Raw genomic sequence first — 14,304 nt, 5'->3', positions numbered from 1 at the left:
TTTTTTCTGAAATTTTCCATTTTTTTAAAAAAAGGAAAGGGGTTACATCATGAAAATTTGCAAAAATCGGCCAAAAATTTACATTTTAAATTGAGTATGCAGTTTTATTAACCTGCTAAAAATTAACATAAGGCCGCTTTCCGAATTGAAATTAATGCGTTTTTGGCTTAGTTATGAGATTTTTACATTACGGTTTGTCGAGAAATTTCATTAAAAAAAAAATAGTTAATATCAGTTAAAAAATGGTAATGGACCTTCAGTCAGAAGCTTAAAAGAAAGTGAAGGAGTCATTTCCGAGCCTATAAATCATATATATTCTTGATCAGCATCAACAGGCGAATCTTTCTAGCCATCTCCCGCCGAAAACAATTTTTTTCTGAAATTTCCCATTTTTTTAAAAAAAGGAAAGGGGTTACATCATGAAAATTTGCAAAAATCGTCCAAAAATTTACATTTTAAATTCAGTATGCAGTTTTATTAACCTGCTAAAAATTAACATAAGGCCGCTTTCCGAATTGAAATTAATGCGTTTTTGGCTTAGTTATGAGATTTTTACATTTCGGTTTGTCGAGAAATTTCATTAAAAAAAAAATAGTTAATATCAGTTAAAAAATGGTAATGGACCTTCAGTCAGAAGCTTAAAAGAAAGTGAAGGAGTCATTTCCGACCCTATAAATCATATATATTCTTGATCAGCATCAACAGGCGAATCTTTCTAGACATCTCCCGCCGAAAACAATTTTTTTCTGAAATTTCCCATTTTTTTAAAAAAAGGAAAGGGGTTACATCATGAAAATTTGCAAAAATCGGCCAAAAATTTACATTTTAAATTGAGTATGCAGTTTTTTAACCTGCTAAAAATTAACATAAGGCCGCTTTCCGAATTGAAATTAATGCGTTTTTGGCTTAGTTTTGAAATTGATGATATTTTTTTAATTAATACGTAGAAAAGTTGGTGAGGCCTTAAAGATTTGGTTCTTCCACTAATTATTGATTACATTTTTCTTAGGGAGTTGGTAATTACTATTCTCTGAGTTTGTTTCTTTTAATTATTACCGAAATAAAAAATAAAAAACAAATCATTAATTTTCTTATCTCATTTATTTTTTGCGTTCAGCTTTATATCTTTTTCCACAAATACTTATTTTAGACCTGTTTTTCTCAAACAAATGCTGCTTGGTGATCAATACTAATCGTTAATTTCTCCTCCAGCTTTGTAGTTTCTAAGCCTTCGGCGGGGTTTTCCAATATGGAAAAGAATAAGGTAACTTTATAGGGTGTGGCCCAAGAGCGGCCGATGCGATGAATCCTATCTATTCATTTTTTCCTCTTTCTGTACAGAATGGAGCTTGGGTGATGATCAGTCTTTTGGTGCGCAAGTCCAGCCACTGCTTTGGATCTCGATCAGATCTTGAGGCAGCTGCGGTGGGAGCCGCTGCGAGCGTAGACGTCCTCGAAGGCGCGAATCAGCTCATCCATGCCCCGGAGCAGACCCTCCTCCCGGTTGCCCGGCGTCCAGGCGCTTCGATGATCCACCCGCACTTGCGGGGGCAGCTCCCGGGACTTGGCGAAGTCAATCAGCCAGGCACCAACGCGGTCGTCATCGTAGACGATGAAGATGCTGGAGCCGACGATCTCGTGGCGGGCGAAGAAGGACGACTGCTCGATGACCAGGCGCATGTGCTTGAGCCGCTTCAGCAGCTCCTTCTGCACGGACCTGCGGGCGGCCAGGAACTGTTCGATGGTCTGGCCAATCTGCTCGCTGGTGCGGCAGGTCTTCAAGTCCTTGATGGGTGAACGTCCGCGCAGGCGCAGGGCCTCTATCCGGAAGCCCTTGGAGTGGGAGGAGGAGAGCGACTCCCGGAAGGTCATGTATCGCAGCTTGGTAATGGCTCTCGCCTCGTGCTCTGCCGGTGTGGGTGCCCCAGCATCCACGGCGATCATCTTCTGGTAGAGATCGGGCCGCAGAGTGGCGTTGCTGACCTCCGATTCAAGGAAGGTGCGGCTGCCCATCTTGATGTCCATCACGCATGGGTCCCGGAAGCCGGCGAGGAGATCTTGTAGCTCGATATAGTGCTGCGACTGCATCTCCCGCATCCCAAAGTAAGCGGGCACAATCTGGGCAGTCTGCGGCTCTTGGCAAATCCATCGGTAGGCATGGACCTCGCTATCCTCAACCCCGACAATTCGCTTTCGCACGATTCCCGTGGACGTGGGAACAATGCTCTCGGGGTGACCGGACAGCTGCATCCAGCCCTGGGGCTTGACCTGAGTCTGTGTCTGCTGGTGCTGGAGGAGATGTGGGGTAGCTGGGGCGCTCAGCTCCAAGGCGTTCTGTAAAACAAAAGAGAAAGAATAAAATAAATAGGAGTTTCACAAAAATTACATTGCATTTTAATGGCGTTATTGTAGCTGGGAACGGGCTCCTTGCTCCTGCACAAGGGACGAGACATTACTGTCTGTCTTTCCACGATTATAAATAATGAAGCAAATTTTATTTGCCAGTCCCTCGGCCACGCCCCGAGCCTCGTAAACGTGAAATTTATGCACTCAACCCACCCGCCAGGCCGGGCCAAGCGATCGCACATTGTCCGAGGCAGGAAGCGGACGGAGCTGGACGGGACTGGAGTGTGTAAACAACGGGTACTTACGATGGCCAAGAACTTGAGCAGTGACATCTGGGCCGGAGCCTGGGACTGGATGTGGTTTTGGCTCTGGTTCTGGTTTTGATTCTGATTCTGGTTGAGCTTCTGAGCCTGGGCCGCTCTTTGAAGACTCAAGTAGTCGGCCAAGTTGTCGCAGTTCTCATAAGGAATCCGCTGTAAATAAAAGAAAGAACAAAAGAGGTAAGTAAGAGCTTCAAGAGGCACTAAACTAAGTCATTGAGATACACATTTGTATCTCAGAAAGTGAATTTAATAAAAAATTAACAGTCTAATGCTAATGAAATCCAACAGAGGACATATTCGTAAACAAAACTGTGTTGCATTTTATAAAATAAACCCAAGAACACAGAGTTTTATTAGTGGAACAACCCAAATATTATGCGAATAAATTTAATGTTCCTTTTCTTTGCATTAATGATTGATACTTTGACTAGAACCGAACCTAGATTGTGACTCACGCGAATACAGAGGTGTTAATTAATTATTCAAGCCGAATGAATGCATTGGCTAAATATTCTGTGCGGCTTCGATTTGTTTACGCTTATACAAAATGTGAAATAAAATAAGACGGCGCTGCTTGATGGGTCGTCGTGTGTGGTTTACGGCACTGCCGTGTCCCTAATGAGGCACTTAGTATGCAAAGTTGGCGTTGCCGCTGTTTGTCACCAGCAGTTTGTGTTTGTTTGTGCTGCCTGCCTATGCGAATTGAGCCATAAGCATTTGGCCATAACAAATAACGATCTGTCAGCGTAGAAGGCGATCCGATACGATCCTCACTCCCAAGCAAGCCACCAGCCAGGCACCGCTTTGATTAATTAACTAATTAAGGTAAATGCCGCGGAACTTGTTTATCTTTATATAGCCTCCGTTCTGCTGTGCTGCTCTTGTTTAATCGCCACTCCGCCGCCTTATCTGTCCCCACCATTATCGTATCTTAACTGCCCAGATAACGCTGCGTCTTTTCCAACAGAGATCCCTTGGATCGTCGTAATCTCCCGGGTTAATAGCATTGCCCCGATTGCGATCTTTACGTAAGTCGTTGTCAAATTTGCATATGTGGCACAAATTCGTCACGAGAAAGGGTAGCTTGGATGGATCGGATGGGTACAGTGAATACCCGATGCCAGGGTCATAGCGATTCTTATCTGCTCACTGCTGTGGCCTGATCTTGGGTCTTATCATCCCTCTGGCAAATATTTAATTTGAGGGTGCGAAAGCCCTGGCTTAATATGGGTTAGAGATAATGAATGGCGCATAATCAGCAGGTAAACATGACTGGAAGAATGTTTTCAATTGTGAAATTTACATAGATATCAGAATTTTATGGTAATTAAAGAGGCTCGCTCGATCTACAGGAAGCACACACTTGGACAACATCTCCAGTTCGTAAATGAGGAATTTGTAAACAAGAATTTGATTAGTTTATATGATAATTTTAGGAGAGGCCCGTTCTGGCTGATGAGGCAATACATATATAGTTAGCAGCTCGATTCGTTGACCTTCTCCTCTCGAATTTCCATATTAAACATATAAACCAAAAAGCCCCTGCCATAATGTATCAATTAAGGCGCTAATAAGATGTCACATTCGATCGGGATCGAATTTGGTTAACCAATATTCGAGGTAGGATTTTCATGTCGTCAGCGCTGACCTTACACCTTACACACACTTACTATGGTATAATTATAGCCACCGATCGATCTAGTCGACGTCAGCGGCTTTTATTCATTGACTACTCGTTTTACAACTGCATTTACTACTGAGTAAATCGCATAGCCCCTTGGTATTCGCACATTTTTGCACGTACGCCAGCCTTAGGCGGAGAAATTAGCATTTAGGCATTAATTTGGAACAGTTTTAAGTGCGTCACACTCGTTGCCCTAGAACATATTACTTCACTTTTATGTGCAATGAATGGCATGTTTAATTATCTCATCGCTGGATGGGAGCAGATTCAGCGATTCGGGGAGCACTCGTGTGTGCGAAAATTGCCCCGGGAAAACCTCACTCAACTCAGCGAAAAGCGATTGTGACAGATTCAAAGCGAAACCGCAAAATGTGCAAAAACAATAATTAAGAAAAAGTAAAAAATTACAGCACTTCTCGCTTGAGTGATTTTGATTTTGACTTCGATTTCGAGCTAAACTTCAAGTTCTGAGTGCGTTCTGGTGGCGTTTCGCAGGCGACTTGGCCGCGTTTCCAGCCGCGGGGTTATTTTTAGGTTTCGCCGTTCCAACGTTTAAGCTAAGCTCACAGTTTAGTAGTGTTTATTTATGACTACTTAACATTTTCTATAGCCGGCGGACGAACGTGTTAACCGACAGAAACAGACACCGAAGCAGACCAACTGAGCATTAGCAACAAAAATACAAAAATAAAAAGGTTTCGAAATTAAAACACACACACAAAAAAACTTTGCTTAAATCAATTTATGCGCGTGACGTCAAGGCGCGTTAGCTGAGCCGTTAATTAAACAAAATCAACCTGCCGAAATATATGCATATATATTTATTTTGTTATGTGGCAAGAACCTAGAGCATAGATCTGCGCTGGCATCCTGTTGAGGTCCAAGGCCCCGAGGGCTTGGATCTGTCGATCTTGGCCCTGAACCTGCGGTTGCCTGCCCCACAAAACTGGTTTCCTGCCTCCAGGATCTCTGATCGGCCGATCTCAGGTGCAAGTTGGCAGCCTTCGCGGACTGGGAGTTTTGTAGAACATAACCCTGACATGAAGAGGACAGCGGACGTCCCAACTTGGCCCAGACTGTCTGGGGGATCTCCTCGATCACCGATATATCGATAGTCTCGCGGGAGTTCATATTTGCATTGACGTCAATACCGCGGTCCAAAGGGGGGCGAGGGGCTCGCCTGGCGGTGAAGTAGGGTGTTCAAACCAGTTGGCTTAAAAAATGATATGTATATGGTATATTTACTTGTTGTCTTTTAACTTTACCCATCCGCAAGATCAGCAGAAGCTGAGATCCGGCAGAAACTATTTGAAAAGACGGTCTTCACACTCTCTTGTGGTTCTAAGTCGCAGTTCTAGTATGGCCATGAGTAACTGTTAATCCGCGGAGAACCGGATCTGTAGACCCGAGACCCTCCAGCGACATGCGTCAATCATGAATAACGTTGTCTTTCCCAAAGCCAAGCTGCATTCATCGTCGCTTACACGAAAATCCAGGTGAGTCACAATGCGAAAGTTCGACATTGGCTTGGCGGCGACTTCTCATCTCTGACTAAGTTCCAATTAAACATTTTGGCGACAACCCAAGGCGGGGGAATAACCTGGCTTTCAGCCAGAAACTAGATTAGTGCTCGATCCGATCTCTGGGGAAGCCTTGATCTAAGCTGACGACGGCTGAGGTCGCGGCTTCAAGTGTGGGCTGCCTGCACTTGAAATGCTCAAGAGGTTGCTTTGGGGCTTGAATCGGATACACTGAGCGAAAAGCAAGCCCGGGAAAGAGTGAATAAACTGAGAGAAATAAGGACTTGACTGAACAGCTTCTTTGTCTCTGCACTGAGTGCCTTTGTCAACGAATCAATTGTCTTTAATGAAACGCAATGGAATGAATCGATTCGATTGTGTTGTGTCCGCTGGCGGACATGTGACGCCTCCTCATCCTCATCTCGCAATCTGTCATAACTGGCCCTGTCCGGCTGCGTCCGTCCGTCCGTCCGTCCGTCCGTCTTTAATTAGCGCAGAGTAGTATGCAAATTGGCGTTACGTGGATTACTGGAATTCCAGTCCACCCGCCGCAGATCTCCCACACACTACTCTCTGTTTGCATTTCGCATAGCTCGCGGGGTGACTGGGTTTGGGTTGTGCCCACAGTTGTTTCAACACAGACCCCCCCCCCCAACACTCGCAGACGTCATCCAAGGCGGAGTCGGAGTCGGAAACGGAGTTTGTCCGTGGCCCTTTGTCTGTCGCTTATTATTATTTCTCTACTCTTTTTTTTGGCCACTTTCTCTGCAAGTGTTTGGCTTTCTACGCGGATGTGGATGCGTTGCCCCAATCCTCCACACCAATTGACGTCACTCTGCACGGTTTGCTTGCGGCTTACAAGCTTTCTTTTCTTTCGGCCACTTACCTCGTTGTTATTGTTCGATTGCTGCTGCTGCTGCTGCTGCTGCTGCTGTTGCTCCACTTCCAGCATCATGGCACTACGCTGCTTGGAGGAGGCACCCGTGTCCAGGGCAATCAGCTTCCAGAGCTGCTTGAGCCCAATGTTGTCGATGCAGGAGAAGCGCAGCTTCTCATTGGACCAGGCCATGGTGGAGCGATTGCTTCGGTTGGCACTGGCACTGGATGACTTGGATGACTTTGTGGAGGCTCCACCACGATCTGGCTTGGCTTGAACTGGCCGCTGGAGCACCGTTGAAGTCATAGTCATTCGGTTTCACTTGGTTAGTTTTTGTTCTAAGTGTAGATTGTAGAGTATATCTATGGCGTTGGAAGGGAGCTCGCTCGTGTATCACATTTGCATTCCTATTCCGATATCGAGACGACTCTCCTCCTCCTCAGTTTTGCCAATGTCTCCTCCGTATTTCCCTGTTGCCACTCAACTGCGTTCTCGTTTCACTTCACTTGCACTGTGCGCCTCTTGGCATGGAACTGTGTTATCTTTATCTAACTGCGCTTTGTTTTTGCACTGCCTTTCCGCTAGGCGTTTATCTATAACTCTCCGCCCCGAAGGGAACTGTATATATATATATCTTGGATAAGTGTGTGGTTATATATACATATAGCACTGGCGATCGCGCGAATCGAGGCGAGTTGCGTTCGCTGGCTTCGATCTGGAAAACGACTAACTGGTTTCGCCATATGGCAGCCACTTTTGTGATCGCCTAAGCACGAAGCTTTTACTCTCTCTCTCTCCCTCTCTCTCTCTGAGCTTTAGCTTGGAGCACTTGGAGCACTTGGAGAGCTGGGGAGAGAGTCCAAGAGAGAAAGAGATCGTGATGGGGGCTACACCCTCTCTGGAGAAGAATTAGTCGTCTGGATATTTCAGGAATGAGCCGCTGGAAGAGCGAGAAAGCAAAGTAGGAGGGATCAGATTTAACAATAAATAAAATAAACCAAAAATTGATTACCAAGAATCAATAGAAATGCTGGAAAATCGCATAAATTCTTGATAGGTATTCCCTAAAAATATTCCGATAATCAAAAGAATTTTATAACAATTTCCAAAGAAAGAGCTTTCTAGGGAATAAATAAATCATAGGATTCAGCAAAGTAAACATCTGACGAGTAATATATTAACATCCCGCAAAAGGATTTGTTTAATCAAATATTTATATGTTTACAACCTTCAAAAAAACCCATTACCATTTACATTTTCCACACCTTGGGGTGTGATAGTGTTCGCGGAATGCAAATGTCACGATGATTCCACCAACCCGTATTGAGATTAATCCGCATCTATAGTACGATGCGTACTATATAGTAAACAAGGAATTCCAAATGCGACATTTCTATTCTGGGGAGGGCTCGTCAAAGAGACTTGTTTACCTAGAATTTCGCCTTGCAAAGAAAGGGAAAACAACTGAAAGCGAATACATTAAAGCTGGAAAGCACTCATAAAATCCTAGACAAGCAAAACAACATTGACTTTATGTGCGCAAAAAGGGTGATCTCGGCAAGACTTGGAGAGTGGTGGAATCTGGTGTCCAGATGGCGCGATGTCGCCCTCCCTTGGCGCCATCTAAGGTCAGACATTGAACCAACGCGGCTCTCAGCTGCTGTTGAACTCCGGCGCAATTCCCGGACCCATCTGCAATGCTAATCCCAGGCCAAACTGCGCAACGTCTTGGGATCGGGGATCTTGGGGGATTATGCAAACAGAAATCTGCGCCAATTTTCTGCAGAACCAGCAGCGAGTTCATGGCCATCGTCCGGGTGATATACTCGGCTATATGTATTATTTATCATGGAACGCGGTCGTCTCGGATTTCGGTACAGATTCGATCTACATCCCGCTCCCGTTTGTGGCTCCCTCTTGGGGATGCGTGCGTCAGTCCCGGGTCTGAGTGACATACAAACCCCGAGTTCGAGTTGCAGTCGCCATGCTGGTGCTCCTCCTCCTCCGGCTGCTCCTCCGGCTCCTCACACGGCAGCTGCGTCAGCAGTCAGTCAGTCAGTCAGTTGTCGCATCGCTCGTCACGGTAATTGTAATGCAAAGCCAGCACCAGGGCAATGGTAATGACTTGGAAAACTGTCTCGGAAATGCATTGAACTTTGCGTCTGCAGGCGTCAACGTGGCGTATGAGTAACAATAGTTTCCCGGGCACGTGACCAGGCACAAGCCATTTCCCCAACATTATCCAGTTCCAGCAACCTAGAACTGGTTCTCGGCAAAACAGAGCCATCAAATGGAATGATTAGTACTTACACATATGGTATTGGGTTATTAAAGCGAATCTTTTTCAAGAAAAGTGTGCATATAAAGTATAGGATTACAGTATAATTCGAGAGAATTTGAGAGCTTAAACCGAGCATAAACACTTGCAAGTTAAGTGAGGATTACAGACTTCCTTATCTTTATGTTATGTCACCCAACTGATACCCCTTTAAATACTGGCATTGCATTGCTGGGGCTGCACTTCAATTAAGCAGATCTCATCATCAGTGCGGCGCATCTCACATCTCGATTCAAATGGCACTTCCCACTTGAGTGAATAATCAAGCGTCCCAACTTTACGGGATAAATGCCCAGCCCCGGTGTTCCAGACCCTGATCACTGATCATCATCGTAGGCCCTGACGTCAAACACAATATGACCGTGTAATTTCTTTGTCACGATCTGTCCGGCGCTTAAGGAGTAGCCGGAGGAGGAGGTTGAGGATGGGCCATCTGCACGCACCAGTGGACAGGACAGACAAAGAAGCCAGAGCCAGAGCCAAGACAAAGCCACCTCCTCCTCCTCCTCCTCCAGATGCAGCAACGGACTTTTGTACTCAGACAGTGAGTTTGTTGTTTCGCGATTGACGCACTTGGCCGCTGTCTTGTCACTTGACTTTTTTAATCTCGCGACTTTATCGTAGCCGAGTCAGAATCGGATTCGAGTTCGGATTCGGTTTTTGGTTTTTGGTTTTTGGAATCGGAATCGGAATCGTAACTTAATATTGCGCTCAGGTAGCTTTGCTGGATTCTCTTCCTCTTGTTCGGCTTTCAATCATACGCAGACAGAGAGACACTCTGGTACTCCAACGAATGTTTGCTATAGTTGTTCGTTATTAAATTATAGCTCAATGACTTCCCTGACGTCACAGTATTAAGCTCGCCGAAAAAATAAAAAACCTCTGTGTTCCTCATTAGCATACTCCCTATGTGTGGGAGTGTGTCCGCCGATCTATAGATTCAAATGTATATGGCGGGAGAGCACCAGCTCGGCGCCGCCTCGAACAATTAAATTGCTCAGCTATAAAAACCGAATTGGGAGGCTAAAGCTGAGCTCTCGTATCTGTATCATGTGGCATTGGTTAAAATGGGGTAAAATGCATTTTAAAAAGGATCCCCAAGGTTCAGTTTGGCCATATATCTGATCTGCATTTCAAAGTGTTTGATTGCGAATTTCTTATTCCATTTACTTTGGTTATCAAATAAGGCAGGCCGAAGGCTGGCTGGATCGTTGACTTGTCAATATTTGTATTAAAATATTTCTTCTATATATATTGATCTATTGATTAAAGTATTTGTTAAATCGTTCATTAGAATGTTCCAATAAGCTCTGTGCATTTCCCATTGCGTATCTGTTTGGGGTTCAGTGTTTAACTTTACTTATAAAAGAGGCAAAAAGCGTGTAAACCGCAGGTTAAACCGTGTATTTAACCAGCTGAAGTCCATGGCCGAACCCTACAATATCTAAATATGCCATTTTGTGGTTTCTCCCATTGTGGAAAAGGCAAACAAATATGGAGTGCACAGGCCAAGCGTGTTGGGAAAGTACGAAACAACCCATATAACATATATTCTAGAGGGTAGAGGACGTCCCACTGAATAATCGAGCTTAGAGCGTGGCATGGATGATGAAATTGCATACCATTTCTTATAAGATGAGTTCTGAAGACTCAGATGTTCAAAAACATGTCTTGCTCAGCTCGATTTCATGCAAAGATTTTGCTTAATGACATTCCATTCATTAAATATATTTTTTTTTTTGAAAACTTTCCTAGAAATTCCAGTAGATTAATTCGCAGATTGTCCAGAATATGGGCTGACCAGACTGACGTCACAATGAGGCACATCCCTGATAAGGAGCATCGGGGATCACACAGTTTTTATGGAAGATTTTTGCCCAAACCGATGAGAAACGTCAGTGGGTTGTGTAAACACTTTAATTGACTTATTGTGGGAATTTTTATATAGAATAGAGAGAGAGAGAGAGACTCAAGGGCAGTTTCCGGAGAAACTACAGAATAATTTCCGCTGTCACGATCACAATTGAAGTGTCCTGGCATGGCAACACAATGCCTCCACTTCCGATGATAGTTGTTGATGAGTTTGCCTCGGCTTCTGATTCTGCACTCCTCCAGGGGCTATCAACCTGGCTATCATTAGGTTTGTGAATGATTTTCGCATTCATTATTTGCGGTGACTAAAAATAGTGTCCCAGCATGTGAATGGCGCGAGCCGCTGATAAGGCCAAAGCCGTAAAAGCAATGCTCTCCATCGCCGATAATCGCGGGGTCATAAGCGTTGAATATAGCTCAAATAAAAAGAACGGGAGAAGCCACAAATACAATTAAAATTAGAATCTGGGCAACAACAGCAGCGGTAACAACAAATAAACAAAAGAAGAATAATTATTTACGGGCGTGTAAACAATTTGATTGATTCGAGCCAAGCGATCCGTAACGGCGAGAAAAACAGAAAACAACGGATGCCTTGTGTTTTAGCCACTCGTGATCATGATCGTAATCGAAGGCATCTCCCGAAATGGCAATTAAATCTCTGCCGGCAGAGCAAAAACAATCTTCAAGATACTTTCTTTCCGAACGCATTATGTCATCCTACAATAATTCAGAGTTTTTGGTGTTTTTATAAAATTCTTTTTGAGGGAGCACTTGATCATAATTTAAAAAGTACTTTCTTAACACTGATAAAATGGAATTAAAGAATTAAATTACTATTAATTTCCAAAGGGTAGACGCATTTTAAAGAGTTTTTTCTGCATGGATTCCGATTAGAAAATCTATCCTGAAGATACTTTATTGTACCCTTACAGAGTATCATAATTTCAGTCAGAAGCTTAAAATGCGGTGAAGGAATCATTTTCGACCCCATAAATCATATATATTCTTGATCAGCATCAACAGCTGAATCTAGCCATGTCTGGCAAATATTTATTTTTTTCAAAATTTTGAAAATTTTATAAGGGGTTACATCATTAAAATTGTCAAAATTTGACGAAAAATGGAATTTTCAAAATCTTAACAGTCAGTATGCAGATTTGTTAACTATTTAAAAACTAGCACAGAATTGAAATCCGAAATGAAATTGATGCATTTTTGACTAAGTAATGATATTTGAAAAACGTTCATATACCCTAATTATTAGCATAAAAAAATGTATATAGAATTTAGTATTTTTGGGGGTTTTCTTAGTGGTATACGAAGGCCAAATAGCCAATAATTCCCTAATAGAATAGAAAATCTTTCAAGCTTAGATTGCTGACTTAGTTATGAACCCATGATCCCATGGAAAACTTCAAGGGTATACAAATTTTGGTTTCTCAAATTAAACTTCATTTTTATTGTTATATTACATAAATATAATATAAATCACATGTTTAATTTCCCTTACTTATATGACTAAAATACGCCAAGTTAAACTAAAAGATACTTCTAATAAACCTGTAAGTATCCCCCTAGGATTGTATATCCCATCTGTGCACATGGCTGGTGTGTGCCCTGGATGCATGTAATCGATGGTGATCATTTGGTGGCCTGGTGGCGAACCCAGTGACCCCCAGGAGTGGATTACACGACTCCCAGTGGGGCGATCACGTTTTATGCATCGTAGAAACCCGGCACGTTCTTTCCCCTTTTATTTCATTTTGGAACAGCTCATTCACAGTGGGGTCGTAGTTAGCATGAATCGAAGCCAAGGGAGAACGTTCGATTTCGAGTGCAAAATCAATTTGCGTCAATTGCAGCAAGAGATTAGCCTCGCTCTAGTTTGGTGCGAAAAAAATCTATAGAAAAGATCGCGAGCTGCGTCCACATAAATCAGCGACAGATGATAATAAAATCCAAGACAAGACACACAGCTCCGTGGGGGGCGCCGCCTGGAAACAACAACCCGACGGATGACGGATCAGGGATGGCGGGCTGGCAGGCAGGCGAATCCATCTCTGGGCTTATCGCAAACAAAATGAGTTTATGCCGAAAATAGCAGCTTCTTTCAGGGCCACGACAGACGGTCAAAGGGGGAGGGATCGGGATCTGAGGGGTGTTTATAATACCCATTGATATATACACTTGTCTTTACCGTTGCGTGACGCAAAACGTCGATCGAAACTCGCCTTGAACACCGTTACACTCGGTTTTATTTATAAATTATGAAATAAAAATACGAAATTCAACCGAAAATAAACCAAGTCGCAGTCGCAGGCTGGGAGTGCATCTGTCCCAGCCAAGCAGCTGATTCAGCTGCGCTCCCAGCTCCTTATCAGGGCCCGACATCGGATCCATAATTGTGTAATATATGGTCAGACATCATCGGCAGACATCAGGCATACCCACGGCACGTGGTATGCAAATGAGCAGGCGTCCGGAATATCATTAGAGAGATTCGGGAACCTTGGCCAACCCAGGACCGGGAACAGACCAACAACAAAATTAATAAATAAAAAAGAAAATAAAAAATATAGCTGCGAAGACGAAGGTAATATACCCTTGCAAATGAATTATAAAAACGTATAGGAAAAAGATTATAACTAAATTTGAATTTGTATATATTTTATGAAAATTTTTGTCTACAAATCAAAGTTTGAAAAACTCATAACTAAGCCAAACAGGCATTAATTTTAATTCGGAAAGCTTTCCTATGCTAGTTTTTAGATTAATAAATCTGCATACTCAACTCATTATGAAAAATTTTGACAATTTTTGACAATTTAAATGATGTAACCCCTTATCATTTATTGAAAAAATTGAAAAAATTTCGAAAATTTTGTTTTCTTAGCTAAATCGACTCGGTTTTTATGCTTATCAAGAATATATATGATCTATAGGGTCGGAAATGACTCCTTCACTGTTTTGCAAACTTCTACCTAAAACTATAATACCCTGCAAGATTATAATAATAAACAAAATAGGGAACAAAAGCCGGCTAATTAAATCCATGCGAAACCCGATTCGGGGGAAAAATTTATGGCTCTTACATTTCCATTGAATTCAAATAATTTTGTGTGCGCTTTTACGGCCACAAATCACAAATAAAATCGTAAATAATTGCAGAGCAAATATTTATCATCGGCTTCATGGTTTGGCTTTGCCAGTGAAATGAAGCGGCGCGTGCGAAAATATGGGTTATGCTGCGCTTTGAATAATAATTCTGGGTTCGATCCGATCCTATATCAATCATTTTTGGGTTTAAATCAGCCCTAAAAGTATACTGTTCCCCTGTCAGT

The 14,304-nt window shown here is 43.1% G+C and overlaps 1 protein-coding gene across 2 annotated transcripts; it reads right to left on the bottom strand.

The window, feature by feature from the left end:
• Positions 1-1,082: 1,082 nt before the first annotated feature.
• Positions 1,083-7,478, bottom strand: IP3K1 (inositol-trisphosphate 3-kinase-like protein). Of its 2 annotated transcripts, none has more exons than XM_020944843.2 (3): positions 6,760-7,478; positions 2,652-2,819; positions 1,083-2,334 (listed from the first exon to the last, which is right to left on the bottom strand). In XM_020944843.2, the coding sequence occupies exons 1-3, from the start codon at positions 7,060-7,062 to the stop codon at positions 1,405-1,407; spliced, it is 1,401 nt and encodes a 466-aa protein (XP_020800502.2). In that variant the 5' UTR covers positions 7,063-7,478; the 3' UTR covers positions 1,083-1,404. The 2 variants fall into 2 exon arrangements, with proteins under 2 accessions (XP_020800502.2, XP_086686861.1); XM_086830735.1 differs by lacking the exon at positions 6,760-7,478 and adding an exon at positions 3,125-6,712.
• Positions 7,479-14,304: the final 6,826 nt, after the last annotated feature.

This window comes from Drosophila serrata, unplaced genomic scaffold, assembly GCF_035046125.1.
Source record: "Drosophila serrata isolate PLE 108 unplaced genomic scaffold, ASM3504612v1 contig_240, whole genome shotgun sequence".
Taxonomy (NCBI): Eukaryota; Metazoa; Arthropoda; class Insecta; order Diptera; family Drosophilidae; genus Drosophila; species Drosophila serrata.
This window is presented reverse-complemented; position numbering and strand designations above follow the sequence as displayed.

Excerpts from the sequence above, each read along its gene's own strand:
- IP3K1 (XM_020944843.2), bottom strand. The coding sequence starts at position 7,062 with ATGACTATGACTTCAACGGTGCTCCAGCGGCCAGTTCAAGCCAAGCCA. Across the intron at positions 2,820-6,759 it reads AATCGAACAATAACAACGAG|CGGATTCCTTATGAGAACTG; the intron begins GTAAGTGGCCGA and ends TTTTATTTACAG. Across the intron at positions 2,335-2,651 it reads TGCTCAAGTTCTTGGCCATC|AACGCCTTGGAGCTGAGCGC; the intron begins GTAAGTACCCGT and ends TTTGTTTTACAG.